This window comes from Vanellus vanellus (genome assembly GCF_965231255.1).
Source record: "Vanellus vanellus genome assembly, chromosome: 28".
Lineage (NCBI taxonomy): Eukaryota > Metazoa > Chordata > Aves > Charadriiformes > Charadriidae > Vanellus > Vanellus vanellus.
In genome coordinates this window covers 1,333,942-1,359,219 of record NC_138933.1, presented here as the reverse complement: position 1 = coordinate 1,359,219, position 25,278 = coordinate 1,333,942, and the positions used below count along the sequence as shown (strand labels likewise).

General features: G+C 43.9%; 1 protein-coding gene across 3 annotated transcripts; it reads right to left on the bottom strand.

Annotated features, from left to right (window-relative positions):
• Positions 1–438: 438 nt before the first annotated feature.
• Positions 439–24,654, bottom strand: LARP4 (La ribonucleoprotein 4). Of its 3 annotated transcripts, XM_082496392.1 has the most exons (17): positions 19,582–19,752; positions 19,288–19,462; positions 18,940–19,087; positions 17,108–17,266; positions 16,703–16,778; positions 16,033–16,169; positions 15,153–15,256; positions 14,079–14,189; positions 13,657–13,710; positions 12,794–13,003; positions 12,176–12,279; positions 8,278–8,511; positions 7,468–7,516; positions 7,114–7,272; positions 6,404–6,525; positions 5,973–6,141; positions 439–5,760 (listed from the first exon to the last, which is right to left on the bottom strand). In XM_082496392.1, the coding sequence occupies exons 2-17, from the start codon at positions 19,336–19,338 to the stop codon at positions 5,425–5,427; spliced, it is 2,223 nt and encodes a 740-aa protein (XP_082352518.1). In that variant the 5' UTR covers positions 19,339–19,462; positions 19,582–19,752; the 3' UTR covers positions 439–5,424. The 3 variants fall into 3 exon arrangements, with proteins under 3 accessions (XP_082352518.1, XP_082352519.1, XP_082352520.1); XM_082496393.1 differs by lacking the exons at positions 19,288–19,462; positions 19,582–19,752 and adding an exon at positions 24,582–24,654; XM_082496394.1 differs by lacking the exons at positions 19,288–19,462; positions 19,582–19,752 and adding an exon at positions 24,582–24,633 and having other exon boundaries at positions 18,940–19,084.
• Between the last annotated feature and the right edge of the window lie 624 nt (positions 24,655–25,278).

Below are 25,278 nucleotides of genomic sequence, written 5' to 3'. Positions count from 1 at the left end.
AGCGCCGCCGTCACGTGACGGGGCGGGGCCGCGCGCCCCTCACCGCCGCCGCGCGCCCCCCTGCGGCCCGGCACCGCGCCGCAGCCCCGCGCGCCCGACTCCTCTCGGCCTGAGGGAGCGGCGAGACGGGGCCCCAGCGGCGGGACCACGAGGCCGCGGCGGGACGCCCGCACCCCCCCCCAGGGCGACCGCCGCTCCCCGCCTTCCCCGCGTCCCCTCAGGTGCCTTCAGCGGCGGGGCCGGCGCCTGCGCCCCCCCGCGGGACTGCCGCCCCCTCTCCCTCCCCTCAGGGCGGCTGCCCCTTCCCGGTCTCCCCTCAGGGGCGGCCGCCCCCTCTTCGCAGGGCCGCCGCTCCTCTCCTTGAGGGGTGAAGGCCCCCAGAGCCACCCCCACACCCCCCAGGGGTGCTTGAAGACGCAGCTGAAAACACCCCTACAAAAAAAACACAGAAGCGTTTTTCGTCAGTCCCGTGTAAAGAGAGCGGTCCCCTCCCGCCCCTCTGCCGGCAGGAGGCCGAGGTAGGTGCCGGTGCCCTCTCCAGGAGCGCCGGGCTGCGGGGCCCCCTCCGCCCCTGAGCGGGGCATACCCCAAAGGCAAAGGTCGGGGGGGGGGGGGGCCTGTAGAGCGTCCCTGGACCCGGACAGCCTGAGGTATGTAGAGGAAGAGAGCCGTTCAACACCACAACAGCAACACAGGCAATTAAGAGCTTGGGGGGGGGAATTGTTGGTTTTTTGTGGTTTTTTTTTTTTTTCTTCTTTTAAATCAGCTTTATTTTTCTAACTGTTATTTCAATTTCCCATAGCACCTTGGCAATGTCAAAAACAAATACAAATACATGTATTATCATTTTAACATTTAAAGCATGAACCTACTTTACACAAATTTTGTTTTGGACAGTTTTGACAACAGGAATATACCAGAACAGACAAAGTATAGAAGCCAGATAGGTTGCTTTTTTCTCCTTTCACTGAAGCCCTACCACTTTGAAGAGAGATCATAAATGCCAAGGGGAAGCTGGATTCATCCGGGAGGAACAAGATGTCTGTAGTAACTTGAGCTCAATATATTATCTGAATATTTTGTATTCTATAAAAATTAGAACAAAAACCATTTATGCACAGTCTGTTTACATTTGAAGTTGCATTTTTGGAAACTGTATCCATAACTGAAGCTCCATAAAAATAAACCTCTGGTTCTTAAATATAAAATTTTAAAGTTGTTACAGGTTAGTTTGCAGATGGATTTTTCAGAAATAAGTTGCTTTAACTCCATTTCAAGTCCTCCCAACTGTACATTAAAAACAGACTCAATTAACCTCTTGAAGTGCCTACGCTAAAGGCACTTAAGAGAAGAGCCAACTAAAATACTACAACAAACCAAAATTATGTACCATCCTAAGGGAAGCTCAGACTATATGTAATATATACACACAAAAAAGAGCATGATAAATCATTCAGATTAATGGCAACAATCTTATGTTTCAGAAGGAAATATCAAAATTAGAAACAAAAATTCTATTGCATATCTGTAGTAATCAAGGATTTACAAAAAAACTTATCAGAAGCAATTTCCCCCCGAAGTGCATTTCTGTTGCATCGTCTGTAATACAATGGCGCATTTTACAAATTTAAAATATCATCTGTACATACCAGATATTTTACCCCAGGTGAACATTCACTTGGGTAACAGTAAAAATAGCGGACATTTTCAAGACAATTAAGCTGATATTGACAAAGTAGTAAGGCCATAGCTATTTAACTACAGTAAAGCATCGATTAAGTCACTTATTTGCTACTGATCTGCCACAGTATCATCTTTCTCTTCTGGTTAATACAGTGGGTTACTTTTCTTTCTTTTTTTTAAAAAAACTTTTTTTTTTTTTTAAACCTACTGCTAGAACTGCACCATCATACTGTGCCAGGCTAACTTTAAAAAAAAAAAAAACCAAACAAAGATAGCAGGAATGTAAGATACTATAAAACTAACTTAATTTTAGAAATCAAAATAAAAACCTTTTTGCACTTTTAATTTTACTATCACATGCAAAGAATTACTTCTCTTTTCACTCCCCAGCAGAAGTACAAGAGAGCGGCCCAATCTTTTCCATGCACAATAATTTGGAAAAGAACTTAAGTGGGGAAGTATACTCCTGTAGCTAACAAAACTCAACAATTCTGAAAACAAGTCACAGTTCATAAAACTGAAAGTTACGTGTGATTTGCACCGTCTGGTATTTAGTATCAGCAGAGCAGGAAAATTGGTGTTTACATCATGTGGTAAGCTACCAACCACCGAGAACTGTTACTTGTCACTTCAAGCGCACACCGACCATCGCTGTTGAGCAAGGGACAGTTTCACCTCTGCTGATAAAACGACACAGCTCGAATGGAATCAATGAGCTGCACCAGCCGTCAGTCTGGCTCCCAAACGATCGCTGTGTCCCCGATTCCCCAGTCCATCAGAACAGGCAAACGTGGTGGGCAGAGACACAATGCCTGCCCGCGTCCATTACGGGGATGAGAATGTAGCAGCTAGCCCATCTAAGTGATACGTTTGCCATGCAATACAAGTACTGCAGGAGAACTTGCACACAAAACTATGGTTTTCACAGCCTTTATATTTACGTGGTTATTCCCCCCCAACCCCCAAACATTAGAAAGGAAAAAAAAAACAAAACACAACCCAAACCCCACAGTTATAAATGGCAGTAGGGGAGAGGGGAGAAGAGAAATGCTAATGTTAAATCCTTGCACGCAGGTATTAAATAAATAATTATGAGCGCCCTAATCTGATAAAAGTTTGAATATGCTGGAAAAAGCCAACAGGTTTACAGACTGATTTGCATACACTGTACAAGAGCCATAATCTGCTGCTGGAAAACGCACACCCAGGACACAGAAAGCATCCTTTCCACGATCAAGTTTTTCCAATCACCTTACAAGAAAGATTGAACTGCAGTTATTCTTCTTTCCACATCTAATAAATGAAGAAGTTACATTTCACAACTGTTAAAAATTTAGATACTTTCAGCACTACAAGGCTATTCTACGCACTGCACTGAAAGCGCATGCCTGCGTGGATCAGAATTAGCACGTTGCCTTCACCGTGGAGGCCAGAGACCAACATCTGCAGGACCCTCGCCCCAAATCCCTCTTCCCCCAAGCAGCAAACAGCTGCCGGCAGCTACTGGCATCCCAACACTTACTCAACTTCGCAATGACAGTGCACATCTATCCTAAATATCTGTGACTATCATACAGGTTCATTTTTTCCAGTTTGACTGCAGTAATTGTTTATAACCTTTAAAATGATTAAAAATTAACTCTGAATTAATTGCATTTCAGAACTTTAACACTTTTAAATATTTAGACCTCTCTATCATTCCAACAAATGTAGCATTATCGAAATAAACGGAGAAGGGTTCTGTAAGCATCCCTAAACTGTAGACATGATCAACGATTTTTTTTACTAAATTAAAAAAAACCTCCCAAACCCAGTACAGGTAGTTTAAAAGTGAATAATGATTTTGGGGTTTTTTTAATATATATAGATGTGTATATATATAACATGCGTAGAAATGAACAGTTAACTGCATAAATACATTATATTGTGTTATGAATCAAATCAAAGCAATTGCCAAGCTGAATAATAAGTTAGAGAAATGACAACTCTGGCTTTATATATATATTTATAAAAATAGATATGAGTGTTCTCAAAGCAGTTGATAGAGAATGCCTACTGAGTAAGAAGTTGCCAAGGGTTATCTGGCTAAGAAATCAGAAGATGAAAATTTTCACAGTTATTTTAACTGCCACTTACATTCATTCTAATGGCAACACTAGCATATATTACTAAGATGTTTACGGTATATATCACAATTGAGTTTTCCAGTGTTCACAACTTACGACTTTAAATTTGTACACTTGCTATTCACTAAAAAAAGAAAAATAAAAAGTGTGATTCTTACTGCTGGAAGCTACTTCTCCCTAACACTTTATACAGAACCTTGAACCCTGGCATGCTGATTTTGGCAGATTAATGCACTGAATTTTCCTATTTCGTCATTATGGTTATCACCTTTAAACCTAACCACTTACTACACCATAGTGTTGCAAATTTAGTCAGCATACAGCTAGGCAAGATGCTACCTTTCAAGTAGCTTCTCTGAACACGAGGGGTTTTGTTTAACTCTTTACCTTTAGTTCCACTTTAAACAGTAAAAAAAAAGTCAGTTGCTACTACATCAGCTGTAAACAATGAGTTCCCAGTAGATATAAACCCTGATTTCTAGTATACAGCATCCAATACCCTACTCCAGAACACGAAGATAGGTCAGAATATAGAAAACCCAGCCACGTCTCCGATTTGCTAGCCATTCAGAGAGGCATCCGTTTAACCCTGGTGGGGCACGCAGAACTCCGTGCCCAGCATTCCCACCTGCAAGGCAGAATCCCACATCTGCAACTGGAATTCCAGGCTCTTTACTTGTGAAGCTAACATCACGTACTGTGTAGCCATCCACCAATCCTACACTGGACCTGCCTCAGGAAAACATACCAAGAAAAATGCACAAAAGTCTGTAATAAAGAGATTAGAGAAAGTAACAAGCAAGAAAAAAAAAACAAACCAAACCTAAGAAGTTGCCCTCAAAAGGAGGCAAGGAAAAAGGGCAAATTAAAAATTCTGACATGCTCCCTTCTGCCTCCTTCCAATTGCATCTAGGAGACAATTTTTGCTGTCCGTGTGCTCTGATCTACAATCCAGTATCCTGTAAGAATTATCGTTTACAAAGCTTGCTGAATTAATTATTAGTAAGGTCAAGAGATTCTACTTCAAGCTGGAAACACAAAGTTTACTACAGTAGTACATTCAGTTTTTCTCATCAGTGACTAAGTCATGACAACAGTATCTGGCTGCACTCACTCCACTCACACGCCGACCAAGCACCTCAGCTGCAGACGTGCTCTGCAATGCAAGGCCATCAATGGCAGACACATCTGACAAGCCAAATGTTAAATAGGTTAAAAAAAGTTCTAATTTTACAGAAATGCTCATTTTTCAAAAATAATATTCTCTTATCCTTTTCCTCCTACACTGAGGGACAGGTTAATTTGTCAATTCATACTCTTTCGCTTTGTCAAAATGCTAGTTTCACAACCCCAAAACTGATTTCAAGCAGGAAACCCTCTGCAAATTAAAAACAAAAATACAAAAATTATAATCTCTATATTTATATTGATTGGAATCCTCCAGCATTTGTGAAATCACTTTTAGAGATGAATTTTGGGACCCTCCACAACTTCTCCACACAAGCCACACTCCAGTTCAGTATTCCCCTTCGTGAATACTTCTTTCTCACAGTCTCCTTTGCTGCTTATTAGTCCACAGCTCAAATTAAATAGAGAATAATTGGCTGGACAAGTGTTACTTTGGTGACCGGGGTGGCACATACTGCTCCTTGCCGATACGTCGAGGTGCTCCCTGAGGCGATGATCTGCGTCCAAACTGGCGCCTCTGTTCCCTGATTTTCCCAGCAGCTCCCCTGGGAGGCCCGTTGCCTCGGAACCCAGAATAATCCTTCATTCGACCTTCAACCTTGTCATGAGCCTTCTCCGAAGCCTTCTCAGGTGTGCCATTTTCTTCATTTTTGGCAGGGGGAACTATGTTGGTGCGATGCTCCCTAAGAGGCTGAACAGGAACTGGAGGAGGCTCCTTTGGGGGCTTCTGGCAAACTTCAGCATAACTTAGCTTGCGTGGCTCCTTGGGGAGCAAGGGAGAAGAGCAAGGTTTACGTACCAGAATAACCACGCTATGCTCTTCCAGACTACCCGAGGCACAACAGCAAGAACACGCGCAGTGAGTGATTACACCACAGCTGTGGTGAACTGCACAAGAGAAGGTCCCAAGTGCTACCTCAGCACATCTGAGAGAAAGCTCCCCACGCTCCCCACCCACTCCCTGCAGGGCCTTACCTGCATCGCCGAGGCAGGAGCTGCGCTTGCACTAGTAGAAGGTGAAGTGGTATTTGTCCTTGGCGGCTTTGCAGCACTGACAGGAGAGACAGACACCGGTGGGGAAGCGTGGCTTGTAACATCTTTCTGAACAGACACTTCTTCTGGTTTGCTGTCTGGCTGAACTGTGCTGTTAAATCAAGAACAATTTAACATTAAAACCTACTCACACAGAAAGTAATGTTTGAAGTCAGGGCTGTATTTTTTGCAGAACAGGACGGTACAGCGATTACCACCACCATTTGTTATTTCCATCTCGTGGCCTCCAGAGAAGCTGCCCACCACAGACAGAGTAGAAGCAACAAACATTATTGCCACCTTGCTGGACAGCAGCTAGAGTCTCTGCTAAAACATGCAAATTTTAATATTCTTGATTCAAGTAATCTGCCTACCTTAACACCACAGCTTCAGTCTGACTTGGTGAACTCACACTTGTCACAGGCTGTTGGACAATGCTGTGTGTCTGTTCTTCCTGAGCAGGAGCTGGAGAGTTGGGCAGCAAATCTTTGCTTTCCTGTGCAGAAATCATAAGTTGCAGAATATGGAAAGATTGCAGATGTGCTTAAATTGCTTCTCAATACATCAGTTCAAGACATCTGAAAAGTGGGATATTTCCAAAGGCTGCTCAAGTCCTGATTATAGGAATTCTACTTCTTTTGGAGCACTGTCTCTAAAGCAATCACTCTTTACATGGGCAAAACAAATAGTGGATAAAACAAGAAGTACAGCTGTATTACCCAGATTATCAATGCCTAGTCCCACCAGCTCAATTAACAGACACAGCTGGAAACAGCCCCTGTCTACACTACACACAGACTACTTCAACAGCCAACACTCCTCATTTGCCTGCTTTATTTCAAAATAGTACTGATCTTACAATACTCTAATTACAGAAGATTCAGCTAAATACCTGCAAAAAGCCAAGGAAATCCAAGAACAAAAAGACAGAAAATGCACTATTGTATTAACAAACACAGTATGATGTTTGGGCTTAAAGCATTCTCATGTTCAGCTCGAACACAAGCTGGTTCTTTCACCAGGGTTGAAGGGAGACACAGCACACGCTTACTGCTGTGCACATGCCAGAGACAAGAGTGGGTACCTTTTCTTTGCAGACTCCTTTAACGATATCGGACATCCTGCTCTCCAGCACAGGCTCTCCCGGTATTTTTGCTGTGCTGCCAGGCAAAGGTGGGAAATTTGATGCTAGCAAGTCAAACTTTGGTGTCTGAGTCTTTGTTTCTGCTGAAGGCTGAGGTCTCTAGAGAAGGAAAATACCCATTAACAGAGCCATAACACCTCACATTAAAAGCACTGAGTGTCAGGGAATTTCCTAGAATCACTAAATACCCACACTGTAATCTGAGGATTTAAGGCTGTGCCATTCCTTCAATAAATGCAAAGCCAACACATTGCACTTTGTGCAACTCCCTGCAATAAGGGAAGTGAAACTTACTGAAACCCGGTCATCTTCTCGTCTCCTCCGACCTCTGAAAACGTTCCTCCTTTAAAGGCAAAAAAAAGTCAGTAAGTGCATTCATCCTGCTGAAGTGCGCACTCATCTGCACAAAGAGGAGCCTGTGGCAGGGGATTTACAGCAGCCTACTGATGTTTCTCAAGATACAGTTCTGGGATGTTCTCCATCTTCAGGAGGGGTCAAAGCTCTTACGCTCTTGGAACATAGCCAATATGTGAAACAATTTCTCTTTTCTCTCCCCATGGAGGAGGTACCCAAGAGCATTGTATCTGAACAAGCACAGTGACAATTAGACTATAATTTTATATTAATAAACTTATTCACCTGATTTCTCACATATCTGTCTTGGTCACTTATTTTTAAGTGTCCAAATACTGAATTAACAAACAAAAGATAAAAACAGTTGATCTTACAATGTTTAGGAGATCAAATATCCCAGCCAAGGATTTGCTTATTATTTACTGCAATACAAATACCAACTTTACTTCTGCAACTGTTTTAATTCTGGGGACAAATCAGGCAGTTATTCTGAAATAGACACCTCACTATCTACTGCAATGTATTTGAGAGAACCTGTGCAGTAAAGCAGGAAGCATTCATGCTCCCAGGTAAGTATTTATCACGCCTGGTTTATTTAAATGTCAGTTTTCCCCTGGTCAGTCTTTGTAGACACATGTATTGTGCCAGTGGTTGATGATCCTTGGCTCGTACAAGCCATTTGAACCTCCAACACCATGACCCGACGGCACTGTTGTGTTACAGCCAAAAGCAATAAACACAGTTCTTTACCTGCCCCTGCCAATGCCATAATCGCCATTCTGCTCCATCTGTGCGGTGGGAGAATCCTTCTGGGAATAACCTTGGTCTTGGTGCCCAGGTAACGTACTGTTATGTCGCTCCATAACAAAATTCCTTGAGTTGGTTCTGTTCAGTGGTCCGTCCCCCATTGGCATGGTACTGACGGCGGCTGGACCCTCCACAGCGTGTTCCGCGCTGTTAGATGATCGGAAGTGAGGCTTCACACTGCGGGACACAGAGCAGCCGCTGTGTAATCCAGAGTTAAAGAACACGACACAAAACTACCACCGACTACAGTTAATTCGTAGCTGACAAGAAAGGAGAGGTCAGTAAGTACTGGAACTTCATCAGAGAAGTTGTTTCCTACACACGTTTGTCAAGAACAAATAAATTGTTCTTCCTTACCTCCATCTATTCATTTTGTTACATTTTTCTTGCAACCTCCTCTCCTGTCAAGTGTTGCCATTTGTAGAAAACATTGAGATCACTGCCCAACAGATACCAAAGGGGGAAAGAAAAAGAACCACAAACTAAACCAACCAACAAAAAGCCCCACAAACCCTCGGGGTGGTAGAAGAGCCAGAAGACCCCAAAGAGGGAGTCTCCATTTGCCTGGGCCTGCAGCACAGGCACAGGGCATTGGAAAGTGATCTGGAGAACTACGCTGAGCCTGAGGAACAAACTGATCTGGCCACAAGCAAAAAAACTGAACTGAAACAAGAAGCCAGGAGTAGATGACTGAATAGGCTGAAGAGAACAAGGGAGATGAGGCTACGGTAGCCGAGAGCCCACCTTCCTTAGTGGCTTGAAAAGCCAGGATCTCACCCTTCTGTTAGCAAACACCCAGAGTGGAGACTCCGCAGTTTACAATACCCCAGACATTCTGCCCAGGTATTGATTATTCAGCGTCAAAGCTGTATTTCCTTTGAAGACAGATGCAGCTGTGCACACTCAGTGTTTCTACAGGTTAAGGCTCAGGGTCTTAAACACAGAATTACCCAGAAAAACTCTGACCTACCATAACATGGAAGTTTTCTGGAGCAGCATTCAGGTGCCTCAGACTATTTTTCACTTCTGCACCTTGCTGTCTTTTCCACACAGCATGAACTGGTTTTGGCAAGTGAGACAAGGACCTTAAACCATATCTTTCTACTCTGGTCAACCCTCCCCATCTCATAATTTAAGGACAGAACGAGGATTTTGGATGCTTATTGTTTTTAAACAATCTCATGATAACATTCCATGCAATCAGGAGAGATTCTCCCACTGCCAACCAAAGTACGATTCCTGTCCGGGAGGAGAAGTTAGCTTGACTACATGGTCTCTTACAGAGTAATCAAGCAGCAGCCTGAAAAAGGGTCCTTTCTTTCAAGTGGCATAGATCATGCCACTTTTGGTTTCTCTAAGCTATGCGAATATGGAAAGGCATGTTGTGGATGCCACAGACCCTAGACTGCCTAACCGAGAGGTAGTTTCCTTCCAGCTTCCACCAATAAACTTGCTCCCTCCCACTCAGCCAGAGAATTTAAGTTGGGAGGAAAAAGCAAAATAGGAGAATTCAACAAATGACAAATTATCGTTTGTTAGCACTAAATCAGAGCAGCAGTAAGTGATGCGGCTGTAGCAGCAGCAGATTCTTCCTCCCTCTGCTTGGCCATCGTCCTGTGGTATTTTAAAAACTAACTCCACCACTATCTGACAGACTTCTCCATAGCCTTGCAATTAACAGCTGGAGGTTTTGCAGCATTTCATATGTAACCAGAAAGCAGAACAAAAATCACCTTTTAATAGCCCAATTTTGAGTGGTCAAATTAATCTGCTTTACCAAAGACATTTTAAGTTAACTTTTAAATGGCTGGATAGAAAAATATCAATTTAACCAATACTAGCACTGGGGATTCTCTGTTAAAAGACTCAGTCTTCCTTTCCCACAAGGATGTGACAACAAGTCAGGGCAAAATAAATATGAGGGGCTGAAACAGATGTTTAGCTACAGAGAAATCCAACACTTAGCTATGAATTGCCTGTATGATGAAACAAATCAGGTTTAATCAGCCTGGACAGAAACCCAAAAGCAGCAGCTGGATGAACCTCTCCAACTGTACTCTTCTGCAGTCCAAGAGAAGATACGCTGAACAAAGATTAATTCATACATCACAGCTTCAAGAAACACCGAGAACCAGTTTTAAGGACCAAATAAGGTTGTTTTCCATCAGCAAAGACCATAGGGAGAAGGAGGAAAACTAAATAAATTCTTCCATTTTGTTCAATTCGTTCTTAAAATGGAAGACTGTCAAGTTATTATTCAGCCCTCAGATCTCATAATCTTACCCGTCATTGAGAAGGCCACAATCTTGTCTGGGCAGAAGAGCAAAGCAGAAAAGACAAGGAAAGATAAGGAAGAAAAAAAGCAGAGAAAAGAAGAGATGACGTGAGAGAGCAAAGAGAAGGAAAAGCATGAAGTGCAGGCTGCCCAGACGATCGACTGTTGGACCTGTTCTCTCTTAGCGCGATACTTGATCATCACTGGGCCAAACCTTCGAGGCTGTGCCTCGCTGTTACCTTAGCAGTCTCCTGTTTGCAAAAGAATCCTGCTGAAGCATAACTAATGCCTGCTGCCAGAATACAAAGATTTATTACTGCAAAAACAGAGCTTTGTACTAGCACAAAGGCTGAGCACGATTGGCAGGAAAGATAAAACAACCAAGACAGACCAGCAGAACCTGTACACACTTTACCCTAAAGCTGTAACTTCACCATGACTGAAGTTTTACAAATGAATCTTCACATAACCAGGAGAGTTTTAAAAGCTCAGGGATGATACAGATGTGATCTATAAGGCAGCAGTGAACGTGTGGGCATTTCAAGATGTTAATATCTGGGTACATACAATTCTTGTACAGTTTCAGCATCCATACTTCTGAGAGGATCCATATACATGAGAGTTTTACAGGTTTTAGGTTTGGGCACAATTTAAGCAAAAAAGAAATAAAACCAAAACCTTTATGAAAAGGTCTTAGCTGGGAGCTGAGCAGCTGTAACTGAATCAGCTGCCCCGTCTTCTAAGTAGTTACACTACCAGCTTCACAGCCTCTATTAAGACTCTGCTGAGTCACCACAGACCAAATTCTGAAGTTCACCTTCTGCCAACAGCCACAAACCTTAACTGCATCACAAAACCATTTATGGCACTGGCGGTTGTCAACTGATTTCTCAAACAGTATAAAAAACAATTCCCATGCTACCAGCCTGCATGCTGAACACAGTGAAAAAGCTTGCAAATAACACAATTTCCACCCACATAAACAGATTACTACTCCATTGTATTTACAGAGTACTGTTCCAGCAAATACAAAGCTGTTTCCTCCTCCCCAGTCTTTATATCTGAGTCCTTACAGTTATCAGGATAGATGGGGATAAAGCAAATAAATTACAGTAACAGACTCAGCATCAAGCAGTTTTAGCATACAGCAGTCAGGGCATGCAACTCTCAGCTGCAAAAACGGAATGGCTCTCTGCAAGACTAATCACACACAGGAGAAGCTCACATTTGTGCTGCAGGAGTTTGTAATCTGCATATAACAAACATAATTAGAAGTATTACCTTAGGAGGAAGTTATTTATTTCTCTGCAGAAATTCCTCTGAGGCTTTTAAAGGAGTTACCTTTGCTCTCTCCAGCACGTACGTCCATTATGTTAGGATCTTACACTGCCACCTTGATTTTAATTTTATCTTATAAATCAAGTTGAAAAACATCATACATATTTGATAAGCAAAATAAGTAACCTAGTCCCACCAGAAAGCACTGCATTCTACAAGTGCAAGGAACACTTAGGATCTCAGTACTGTAAGTTCTCAGAGAGCAAACAACTGACAGAGCTATCTTACCGATTTCTATGGAATGGGCGACCTATACTCAAAGAAGCAGCATTTGTTTTATATGATCCTGGTGTATTAAAGCCATTCACAAATCCACCGTTAGGAAAGGGGGCCTGCAACAGACAGAACAGTCTCAATGACTGAACTAAAAAGAAAAAAGTTTGCAGTTTTATGAAATCAGCTTCGGCAGTTATTCATCTAGTCTGTTTGCATTTTTACGCTGGGCTACTGTATCCACTATGTTGTAAACTTAATAGGAAAGAGAAACCCCCACCAGGTTAACAGTGTGCACAGCTACGTCAGCATCAGAGTCCTTCTGGTCCCGGAAGGGCTGCAAAGCTCTTCCAGTAACACTAGCTACTGGGTAACAGAATTTCACACCACAATTTCTTGAAATAAATGGCAGCCAATGGTGAGACATGCAGCCTCTCTGACAGTCCTGCTTTATGAGGTCCAAGACATAACACGAAGTATCATCAGAGGGATCTGTCTAGAAAAACTGTGCATTCTACAGCTAAAAAGCCCACTAACCCTATTGACGTGTTAATCAATCATTATTGCTTAACAGTAATAATTATTACTGATGTTTTGGGCTAGCTCTCCTCATTTTCATCAGGTGTTACTTACCAGCGGTGTTTCAAAGTAAGGTGCAGGATTTGGAGACCACGTCTGAGGCACAATGCTGTAAATAGAGTACTGCTGAGGACTATATACAGGCTGCATAAACAGTGGTGAGGCAAACTGTGCTTGTGTTTGAACTGGCTGAGTATAGACACTGGAATCCACTACTCGGTAACCATTCTTAGCAAAAAAGGTGTTGATGGCTTTTATCCTTGCCTGCAAGATACAAAATCACACCACATACGTTAGTTGGGAGATAAAGAGAAGCAGCGCATGAAATCTTTCTTGCCTACAGAAATGGTAACAGAGAGGATATGAAGAGGAAGTAGGTTGATTACTGCTTACGAATAAAAACTCTGATAAAAATCAATAGAGATTACATTCTTACAGCATGCTAAAGGGAAGGGGGCACATGCTGCTTTAGTTAGAGAATCTGTCAAGTTTCAGACAAATGCTGCTTTCTGCAGCAGTAACTGTGCAGACTCCAATTCTGAGAGTTCCTCTCACAGTACAAACTGCTCGCTTCAGCCTTATTTGTAGAGCAGCTAACTCAAGCTAGAGACTCAGGATGGCAAGAGTCCCTCTCCTGAGTTCTGCAGACCCAGATTCTGGGGAGAGTGGAGAAGGAAAGACGAAATAGGAATGTATTTCACACCTCATGGGAAGCAGCACTGTGAACAACCAGCAGCCACTGAGCTGTAATTTTTCAAAGCTACCCATGACCTCATTCAAGTTAGCAGCCTACAGAGCAAGTGTTATGAACCATCCCACTGCTAATTCCTTCGTTCCCCCTCTTAAATGCACACTATCATTCAAATAGAAACAATATATAATTCAATTCAAACAGAAACCATATAAAGCAGCCTTACCATTACTGGCTTGCCCTGAAAGGTTTTCACTTCTTCCCTCAAGTATTTAAATGCCTGCGGATACAAAAAAGATTAACATTAAAGTATCTTGATAAAATTGTACTTCTCAAAGGATATGACATGATTTAACATGAAGTTGCAACGTACTTCCCTGTGAGCCCAGCTAAATTCATTAACACTTCAAATTCAGGATACGAGACGTCAGTTATGGCCAGAGACTACTGAGGCAAGAGGCAGACAAGGGAACTGTAACCCTACAATCTCACAACTTTTTTCTCTATTAACAAGAATTTAAATAACAAAAGGGGGATCAGTAAATAAACATTTCTTTTAGCTGCAGGAAGCATATGTGCAATTCTTTTGAGCAGGGGAAGTATTACTAACAAAATTGAGGTGTCATTAACAGTTGAAGGCAGCCTTACCTGTTGCGCATCCGTATCCGACTGGAATGTAACGTACCAGTTGTTGTTGTGAGCAAACTCACAGCTTATCACTTTGGGACAGTTTTCATTTTTAAACAGAGCCTTAACCTCCTAGGGGAGAGAAAAAGCTGGGCATTAAGGGGACCTCACTCTAAGCTGTAAATTGAACACTAAACCAACAAAAGTTTACACTCCAGCGCCTCAGCTGCAATCTTCCCTTGATCAGGGATGTTCTTTAATTCCCATGACAGGTCTGCCAGACAGCAAATTATCCTCTACCCATTTCAGAACCCAAGAATACTAGTCCAGCCTACTGAACTCCCCAAATATGTGGCTTTAGATCAGACGAGTCATCTAGACAAGAACGACTAAGAAATATTTCTAAATCGAGGCAACCCGACAGCTTTACAATAACCAGATTTTAAAGAGAGAGCAAAGCAGCTGTAGAGCGTTTGCATTAAAAGAACTAATTAAAAATGCTAGTAGACAAACAGCCTGTGTTACAACTTTAAAAAACAAAGAACTAAATCATTCTGTTAGCCAAATATCAGTAGGAATTTTATTATCCTCCCTTCTCTGAACATAATGAGCTGAGCCCACACTGGGCCACAATGAATGAGAAATGTTTAGTAACATTTCTTGCTGCCAAAACAACCGTCTGACTTCAAGTAAAGTTACTGCTGTGACAAAAATTTAGCCTGAATTCCAAGCTATGCCCTGGACTGATTTTATTTTTGGATCTGAAAAGAGACCAGTTCAAACTTCCTTCCAGAAAAGCCCAGCTAGCTCAGTTTTTTTTGGGGGGGAGGAAAATATTACTTAAGAGCATTTTAATATATTCGTAAATAATGGGAAGGGACAACAATGACAAAAAGGGTTTGCTTTGGCTTTTTTGACAATATATCCAGGCAGAAAAAAATTACATATGCGGTTTACATGAAAAATATCTGTTTAGTCAAAATAAATATCAGTTGACCTTTTAAAGAACACTTCCTGTTGCTGTTTGAATCACTGTTGAAGATACCTTCCAAAAACATCAACAGCCTTTTCTTTCTTTCTTTTCTATTTATTTACCTCTATAGGTGTTGTTTCAGGGATCTCACGGAGAATGATAATACATCGTTTGTGGTTTGGTCTTACTTTCTCCCCTCTCTCATCCACTTGTACCATAGGAGAAGCTAAAATTTAAATATAAAAGTTGGCTTAATATCGGACATTGTGCACTCAGCAGTACCAGACTCCATGATTCAACTTGTAACAAAGAACTGCGATGGACTGCTTAAGAAACCCGATTTCTTGAATTGAGGCTAAAGGGCTGTTTTATCAGCTATATTCCATTAGATGCTCAGTACATTTTAGCTGTTTGTCCGATGGTGCCTCCAACTACAGCTCAGGTATCTAAAAACCCAGTCCCAAATTCAAATCACTGCCAGCTGAAATTCAAGTTAAGAGGATGCAACAACATTCCTAGACAGAGTTCTAATATGAAAAGTTCAAGTAAGAGTAGAGAAATCAAGTCAGAATAAAGACATTAAAAGTTCACTTACAGCTGTTTCCACACGCAGCCATGTGTGGAATCAGAACAGCACAATTTATCAGGAGAATTCCAGCTAACTTTTTCTAATAAGCTTTTTCTAGTTTTATCATTTCTAGTAAAATTTGCACTGATCAGAAGACTAGGGTTTACTCCCCACATATGACTTTCACTGCTAACAATATCTTAGAGTGGCCTCTTACTGGGGCAGTTTATTATAAAGTTTGAGGCAGTTTATTATAAAGCATAACTGGAATTCAGGAGTCGAACAGCCACTTATTCAAACATCTCTGCAGAACAAGGTTCCCATTGCCATTTACCAGAACAATATGTTTTAACCAGCTACGAAAGAACATGTTTCTCTAAAGCAAGGAAGGATTCTTTGTTCTACTAATACAGACACCAAACACCCAAACTTACATCTCAAAACTTCAAGAATAAGGTCCATATCAGTTGTCAGCTTCTTAATACCTTCCATGTTGGCAATTGTCCATATTGGAACAAACTGGTCACTATCCATTTGAGACATCAAGTAGAGATCCTTTGAAAGATTCTCACTACAAGACATAAGTTCATTATTATATAAAAATTTTGAACTTTATTTACAGAAGCCTCAAAACAATAGGATAACTCCAGTCTTAACTATTCACCAGTACCACTCACAGCCAACTCTAGCCAAACTGTACTCAGACTTTCTCTCCTGGAAAAAATCCTAGCAGATCAAAACAAAGCAGAATAAGATAATGAAAATAAAATAAAAAATAAAAACTTAATGAAAGTTACAATGTTCCGCATGTTAGTTTGCAAAAAGGATCTTGCCCACGAGACCTCTTCTGGTAATACACTGCTAAATTATCTCAACATCTTATGACATCACACATAAGCAATCCTCAATTCCATTAAGGACAAGGATGCACAGACAGGACTGAAACAGTTGGAAGGTGCCACAGGGTTTCTACAGCATTTTAGCAAATCTTGTTTCATATTGCAACCAACTCTCTCACCCACAATTAACATTTCTATGAAGATGATACCACATATCAAGCCAAAAAAAAAGGGTTTATACAAAGTTGAATTAACTGTACTGTACCGTGAAAAGCAGAATTCTAGTTGTTTTTTCAAACATTCTCTAATGTCTTCTGCGGACACAGAGGAGCTGCCTTCACCTAAAAGTCACCACATTCACCATCAGATCTCAGTTCCACGGTAAGAGTACAATGCAAGAAGATGTTTTGTTGTACAATAAAACAATGAAGACCAAGAGGAAAAGGTTAAGGACATGCTTAAAGACCCCCATACTACATATTCTCAAAATTACTTAGATCCCACGGTTTTCACCTACTTGGCCAAGTGCTCTGGCTGGCTTGGATCTTCTTAAATACGTGTGGAATGGAACACTTCAATGTTCCTACTCAGGATTTACAAGTCACATTATAACTGCAGCAGACTTCAGCGGATTAGACACTGATAGTAGTATTCTAACTGGAAAACTCACCAGACACTTCATAGATTTGGTATCCAAGATCTTCAGTTGCTAGGACAATTCCATTTGCAGATGCTTCATCAACTCCTGTGCCATTTCTGGTGGCTTCACAAGATGGGGAATACATCACTTCATATTGCTTGCAGCTATCCTCTGAAATCTCTAGGTTACCTGACAAAAGAACACATCATCAACAGAAAACCTACCATAAGCTTCAGAATATTTTCTCGTTTGAAAAATTTCGGCTACCAACATTAAATCAAATACTCCAGAATGCTGTAACTGAAGGCATCCAGACTTTTAATCTACATTTCAGCATCTGCTTTGTATTGGATCACACTTTCTACCTCTCCAATTTCAGAAAGATGTTCTGGTTTGCACTAGGGTCTCAGGAATAAGTAACCAATAGCATGGTGAAATTGTAAGATCCCGGAAAGTGGCAGAGGATGTAAAAAAGAAGCTTTCCACCTGAAATTTAAAATATTTAAACAAGGTTCCTAAAAACAAAGTACTAAAATAGCTGATCTCACTTCTTCAATGCATTACATGATTCTTATTTATAGAAAGGACTCAGAGGCATCTAGTGATTGTTATAAAACACAGCGGAATGGCATTGAAATTGGACAATCTCTTGTTCAGGACACCTCATCTCAGTCTTCACCACAGCTGCTTGAGACAGAAACCAGCGCAATTTTAGTTTAATCCAACAGTCGGGCAAAGGAGATCGTTCCAAAATAATCAACTGCTCCGCTAGATCTTTTCCACACTAATGATGAATCCACTAAAAAAAAAACTTTGAGAAGAGATTGGAACTAGACGATCTTTAAGGTCCCTTTCCAACCCAAACTGTTCTATGATTCTATGAGATACTATTCAACTACTTACATTAGAAATTGCTTAAAAGGAAGAATGTCGTCTATGGAAAAAATGCCTTTAATTTTCCAGCAGCGTAACACTGCCATGATTGCTTCATATTGTTATGAAGAGACAAATGAGTTTCTCTCAGCCAATGCACAAACTCAGTACTCTCTCTACATTTCTGCTGACTTACCAGAAACTTTTGACAGGGCCACACAAACTGAATCCTCCCTTCTTTATCCCTAACTTTTCCTAAACGTTTTTTCAGGGGTTCTCCTGCATCCTGCTTAGCAGGCCTCTGCTATATTTTGAGTAACCTCAGCTGTATGATTGGCGTCATATCAACTATAAGCCAAATCAGAAGAGTTAAACTGTTTGAATATTTAGTTCTGGACAACAGGACTGACCACATGGTAGGGATGGAGAATAGGGTCCAAAATGGAATACAGACTAAACTGAAAGGAGCTAACCATAGGTGCTTTGCAGCTTCTACTCCAGCATGAATGCTACTGTCTAACAGTTCACAGCAGCACCTCAGCTATCGACCAGGATTGTAGGTGGCCCTCAGACCTTATCTTCCTGTTCACAGGGTCAAGTGTATACTAAAGTGCAGCAATGGTGAACAAGACAAGTCATGAATCCATTTCTACACATTTAGCATCTTGTTTCCCTCTTAGCGCGTTACTCAGTCATCATCGGGCCCCTTGGATCCTGGTTCCCTGCTGAAGCATTTGGTCCTAGCGCAGCTCTGCACACCTTCTGGAATCCCTAAACCAAAGCTCACTGGTCAGACCTACCATCTCGATAAACTCTCCACTGCCTTCTCACGTTCATTTCACACTTGCTGCTACATCAGCAATAACAACCACAAGAAGAGCAAGAGGTTGCTTCTCACTGCTGAACTCTGTTCCAGAGAACCCTCAGCGCTGCCGAGCCAGAGACGTATTTACCGGCTAGTGCCTAAACATAGGTTCGCGACATCTCACCCTCGGTGTGAGTCCCTTGCGCAGCCGCTGTTTCTTGCCACGAGTGCTCTGCGCCATTTGTTGGTGGCACAGCCTCACCACTCCCTTGGGGCACTTCTTGCCACACTTTTGCGTTAGGGTTTAAGCCAGCACCTTTCGATGTTACCTGCTGAAGAGACCAGAATGCTTGTATTAGGAAAAAGCATCCAAAGATGCTTTAGAAGTCAAGCCAGATAATACAGGTGAATTTAATGATTTTTCTATAGAGTTCCACATCGCAAGTATCTAACCAGCTATTAAGCACCTATATGATTTTTCATTAATCAAAACAGGAAAATCCTTGGTATTTTCCAAGTATTTCGTTTCTACCTCCATTAGAAGTGTTGCCTTCAACCTCTCTTTGTTGACATCCGACAACATCAGCAGAGGAAGCGGCTAGCCGTCAAGGACTCTGGTAACTCATAAGCTTTTAAAGACTTGACTGTCATAATGCTCCAGTCCCCTTTCACCAGAAAGGGAAATTTTCCCTCCTCCAGACCCCTTCCTAGAAAGGAAGGTAAAAAAACATATTTCAAGGAGAAGAAACTAATGACTTACTGAATTAGTGATATCTGTACTAACCAAGCATCACCTATGCTATGCCAGGATTCCTCTTGAACTTACCTGAGTACTACCAGATTTCCCCATGAGTTTACCTACATCTTTCACACATCAGTGTACGCTAATGATTTCCTTAAACCTGTAACCAAGGAGATTAAAGTTTTTGAAGTGCCGAGATAAACACACACACCATCACAGCCTGCTGGGAGGGGGAAACAGGATGTCTCACTTTGGTACTGGGCAACAAGGACCATAATTAGAGTAAGAGCGTAAAGAATGAGACAGACAAGAGAAACTGCTGGATTCCTGATGCAGATAAACACTTATTTCTACAACAAAAGATGGTGCCCTCCAAGTCCCTTTCTGAGAGCTGCTCAGAAGCTCAAAGGGTGAGGCATCCGATAACCCTGCAACAGCACAGAGGATACATGCTGTAACGGCTTTTGCTCTACCACAATAAAGCCAACTCCTTTGACATAGACAAGAAAACTATGCTTTTGCAAAAATTCTCTTCCCAAGAACTCCCAATGCCCTACAATCAACTAATACAGTTTCTTCCAAACAGGTTCCTTCAGAGACTGAACAACAGCCCACTTCACCCACGCCATTTGCTTGAGTTTAAAAGGCTAAAGCCATTAATCCTAGCTCATATCTCACAAATTCACAAATAAGGAAGTTTGATATTTCAGAGGCCAGTCTGCTGAATTCTGAAATTAAGGAGTGGCTTACTACCAGGCCTCAAACATAAAGCAAAAGGATAAGGAAGCAGTTGCAATAGCTTTAGAGATAATTCCTCTGCCAAGGTCACACCTAGTTCCAAAGCTATTTGCTACAAGGACAAGCCCAAATTCAGTAACAAAAAGCCTCCAAACACCGGAGAGGTTCAAGACAACCACAAGAGAAGGCAAAACAATTATCACAATTTTTGCAAGGCCCTATTTGGGATTCAGAATCTCCCGTGCACAACTGACTTAATCCACACAGCAGCGGAGCTTTCCCCCTTTTGTTAATTGTAGCAGAAGAATATAGCTGGAAACAGAAAGAAGAACTAGAACCAGTTCAGTGTGACAGGAGACATGTACATTTCCCTTCTTAGTTTTCAGAGTAGTTGTTCTCCAACAAAACAACCTTGGAAGAAAAACCCAGTAACCTGCTGCACCCACATACTCTTACTGTGGATGCAGTTCAGCAAGTTCGAGACTTAACGCTGCTCAACTGCTGGTCAATCCTGCGACGCAGTGTACCTGTCAGCGTGGGCGCCTGCTCCGGAGCTGAAAACCAGCAGATCCCATTTCCTGGAATTTACTTTTCATCAAAGCAAAAAACACAAGACACGTCAAGCAGATGATTCATTATTTTATAAAAATAAACGCTGCCTCACTACCTTACGTCTTTGACGTCAGCATTTAACTCAAGCTGAAAGTTATTTTCAGGAATAAGTATGATAAAGTGAAACTGAAACACTTTAGGGAGATCACTACGCTTCTGGAGGTGATCAGAAGCAAAACACAACTCTGAGTATGGCAGATGATGTTACTCACTTTAGCAAATACCGAAATATAAACGCGGTGACACAGAAGTTCAGAAATCACAGGTCCAAGTGAAAAGTGCTAAGAAACTAAATAGGTTCAGGCTGATAATGCAATGAATGGACCTATTAATATATCCGCTGAAATATACACCTGAAACAGAGCGTGGGCTACTTCCCCTTTGTTCTAGAAACACTTAATGACATGTAATGCAATCCTGCAAGACCCAGCCCTGATGCCATGCATCTTAACAGCAAGACACCATGGACTCCAAGAGCAGAAAAAGTCCCTAATTTACATGAGCTTTTTGAAAACGCAGTCTGCCATGCTCCAGGAGCAGTGCCACTCTATTCTGGCAAGCGGCTTTTCTGAAGAGAAGGGCAAAATATCAATTCTTGGTTATTTAACTGAGGCTAACAAATACTGAGCCCGTTTGATTGGCTGCAGAACAATCCTCCCAGCTGCTATCGGGAACTTTCATGATGAGGTTAAAGCTTTACAGAGTTACAAAGGTTAGGAACACTCGCTGGTATCCATGAGCTGACAAAGCTGTCCTCCTCAGCAGAGCTCCCCTCCAGTTTACATTACTTTCGGCAAACACGGATCAAAGATTCTCCTCAAGCAAAATTCACGATCGAAGCATCTGTCTCATTTTGAAAAGACAGCAAAGAATAGTTTTCTTATTTTAACAGCCTAAATTGCATTTAACAGATTCAATTCAGCCAACAAAAATTAAAGTGCGCGGAGTTTTTTTTTTTAAAGCATTCTTTTTTAATGTTAATTCAAATTATCCTGCAACCAAAACCTTACCACTGAACTTGTGACAGATTTCCCTGAGCAGACTGACTTTCTAAAAGGGAATCTAAGTGAAAAATCCAGATGAGAATTTAATAAAACTTATGAAGTGAAAATCTAAACATTTTCTAGAAGTGGAAATGTAAGCAGAGAGAAAAAAACTGTAGGTCAGCAAACCTATGAGAGGTTGGCAAAGAGCAGACAGGTAGGGAAATATGCATCTGCGGTGCAGTCAGGCACGTGCCAGTGTAGTTACCTGTCACCTTCTCAAAGCTTATCCAGGCTGTGAAGCAAACCAAAAAAAAGAGAGAAAGCCACTGTCAAACCAAAAGCGAGACACAGAACTCCTTTGGAACTCACTTCAGGATATCATGTAACAACAGTTCAGTTCTCTGAACATCCCAGGCAATTCTCAAAACACACATTAACTTTAATGATCACAAGAGAGTTACTCCCACTGACTGCAGCGTGTTTTTTTCATCAGCCAGTACGAGCACCCCCGAACCAGGGGTGCCTCCTTTATCCCTCAGAAAAGCAAATGCACAGTTGTGCCGTATGAAGCTGGTACCACCCTCCCCAGCACGGATGTGCCCATCACTTCTGTGTGAACAGGGACAATCTGGTGGGTTTGCCATCCAGAGGGAAGCAGAAAGCCTCACCTGCTAAAAAAGAGGGCCAGCAATACTCAGTGCTTCACATAGTCCCGGTTTTCTAGCTAGGAAACATCACTGGCAACAATTAGGGCAGCGTTTCACCCACCTGAAATGCAAAGATTTCAATTTTCCCAATAAATTTCCAATATATTTAATTAGGAACGGAACTGACCAAAATCCAAAGCAGGCACAGCAAGCCATTATCAATTACATATTTCACAATGCATTTAACAATATTCCCAATGCACCTTCATTATCGATTGTTAACAGCATGCTGGTCCTGGCTGCAAGTGAGAAACAAGACCAACACCAAACATGAGTGCACAAAAAATAGCACGAGCCTTACACTGCTCCCTCATTGCAGCAAGATTTTTGAGCTAAAAGATATTAAGGAAAACAAGATTCCACTGTGCACACTGTGAAGGAATTGATTCACAATCACCACGTGCACACTTCAGTTAAGTCTAAAATATACGCTGACAGGTAAAACAAGTCAGCTAATCCTCCAGAAAGCTTCAGGACTTCTGACACAATCAAGTTCTGGACCTTATTTTTCAGGCAACCCCAAAGATCTTGAGATAAAAGCTGTTGTCTGCTTTCAAGCATCTGACCACAGTATTTCAGAACACCTGGTCAAGAGTTCAAGTTCCCTAACCTGGCAGTGAAAAGGCACCTTCAGAAAGTCTAGATTGTTCTCAGGAACTCAAAATTAAACATTGATGCTTGCTAAATGAAGATCACAGAAACTAACTCGCAACACTATTGGCAGAAGAGAAAGGAGATCAAAGAAAGCTACTGAAGTCACTCAAGTTTGTGCTGTGAAAGGACTCACTGAGGTCCCAGCCGCGCGCTGCCTGGCTTCGCAGCCTCCTCAAGCTTCAGCTCCCTTTGAGCAGCCCGAGCCACAACTGCTCTGTGCCACCGCTGTAGGTTCCAGAACCTGCCTCACACGCCTGCTGCTCGGAGGGGCCACCTCCGCCTCGCAGGCTCAGCTCCTCTCTGCCGCGCTGGCCCTGGGGTGAGGTTGGCTGCCGGCAGCTCCAGGCCGCAGGCACCGGGCTGCAGCTCCGATTAGCTTGGACAGATCCTCTTCAAGTTAAATACTGTAAAATCAAATTCTTGGGACCTGTCATTCTGTATTCATGACGTGTTTGTTTCCTCTCCGTGCAAGTCAAGTAACGTTCACTTCAGAACTGAAGCAATTAGTTTAAGAAAGTGTTTCCCAAACCTTTTTATTTACAGGTTGTTAACAGGAGAACATCTGTCAGTATTCACGTAAAAGCACACTCCCCCCTCCCCCCTTGGACCGGATTCCCCCCTCGCTGCGCTGCCTGGCCGCCCTCCCTCATTTCTTAATTAGCCCAGCAGCTGTTTGCTTTGTACACTTTTTGGACAAAACTTACTCTCCTGCCGGTGGAGCGCCTGTGCTGTGCACCGGCCCTCCCGCCCCCGCGCCCTCCCCGGTGACCTCCACGCCCGGGGACGGGCCGGGACGGGCCGACCGCGCTCCCCGCCGGGCTCCTCGCTCTCCACCCGCGCCCCCGGCGCTCCGGAACGGCAGGGCCGCCCCGCGGGCCGAGCCCGCTCCCCCCGCCGCCACAACCCCCTCCCCCAATCAACCCCGCGTGTTTAATTAACGCGTGTAACGCGGACGCCGCGCCCGGCCCCAGCCGAAAGCGCCGGCGCGCAGCCCGCGATAGCAGGCGGCCGCCCCGCGGGGCTCCGAACCGGGCCCGCCGCTACCAGGGCCGCTCGGCTCCCCGCCGCCTCTCCGGGCCGCAGCAGGCCCCGCGCGTCCCGCCAGCCGCAGAGCTGGGCTGGCGCGACGGCGGCCCATAACCTTCAGGGCAGGCCGCGACGCGGCGGCTCCCCCGGAAGGTCACCGCGGGGCCTCCCCGCGCCGAGGCACCGGCACCGGCGGAACCTTCCAGAGCGCCGAGCCCCCCCCCCCCCCCCCCCCCCTCGCCCGGCGGGCCCAGATTTGCTGTGTCAGCCCCCTCCCCTCCCCCCCCCCCCCCCGGCGCGGAGCGGCGTGCGCGGCCTCCCGCCACATGGCCCGGCCCCGCGCCGCCGCGCCGCCCCTCACCTCCACGAACAGCAGCATCCTGCCGCCCGCGCCCAGGCCGGCGGGCCCGCGATCCGCCCCGCGCTCCCCGCTGCCCGCCGGCGGCCGCGCCAGCGCCAGCGGTCAGGACACCCCGGCTCCGCCTCCGGCTGCCGCCGCCAGCGCCCGGCCCCCTCCCTCCGCCGCCCGACGCCTCTTCCGGAGCACGCCGAGCGCTTCCGGGGCACGGGCGGCGCCGGGCCGGCCCATTCCCGCCGCGGGGGTGGTGGTGGGGGGAAGCGCTCCGCTAGGGGGCGAGGCGGCTGCACCCCTGCGCGGGGAGGGGAGCGGGCGCCCCCTGCCGGCAGGAGTGGGCTGCCCCGCACGGCCGGGGCACGGCCCGGGGGGGGGGGGTAGACAGATACATTTCTAGCAGTTAGAGTTTGGTTATGTTTTTTTGTTATTTTTTTTTTTTTAAATGAAAGAACCCAAAATGATTTTATACCACCAAAGGGAGGCGGCTCCTCAGCCGGTGGCGGGCCGGGGCTCCCCGCAGCGCAGCCAGCCGCCCGCCCACGCTCCGCTGCTTTTCCCCGATTTTTTTCCCAATCTTTGCGGCGAGTTTTTCCCGATTTTTTCCTCTTTTCGGCTCTGCCCCAGACAGCCCGCAGGGGTCACTGCCGAACAGCCCACAGCTCCGCGGTGCCCCGCCACGGCGGCCACGGACCGGGCTTCCCCC

Coding starts and splice junctions, on each gene's coding strand:
- LARP4 (XM_082496392.1), bottom strand. CDS start 19,338: ATGTTGTCGGATGTCAACAAAGAGAGGTTGAAGGCAACACTTCTAATG. Junction 15,257..16,032: donor TATTCTTGAAGTTTTGAGAT/GTAAGTTTGGGT, acceptor TTTAAATTTTAG/CTTCTCCTATGGTACAAGTG. Junction 12,280..12,793: donor CTTACTTTGAAACACCGCTG/GTAAGTAACACC, acceptor TGTCTGTTGCAG/GCCCCCTTTCCTAACGGTGG.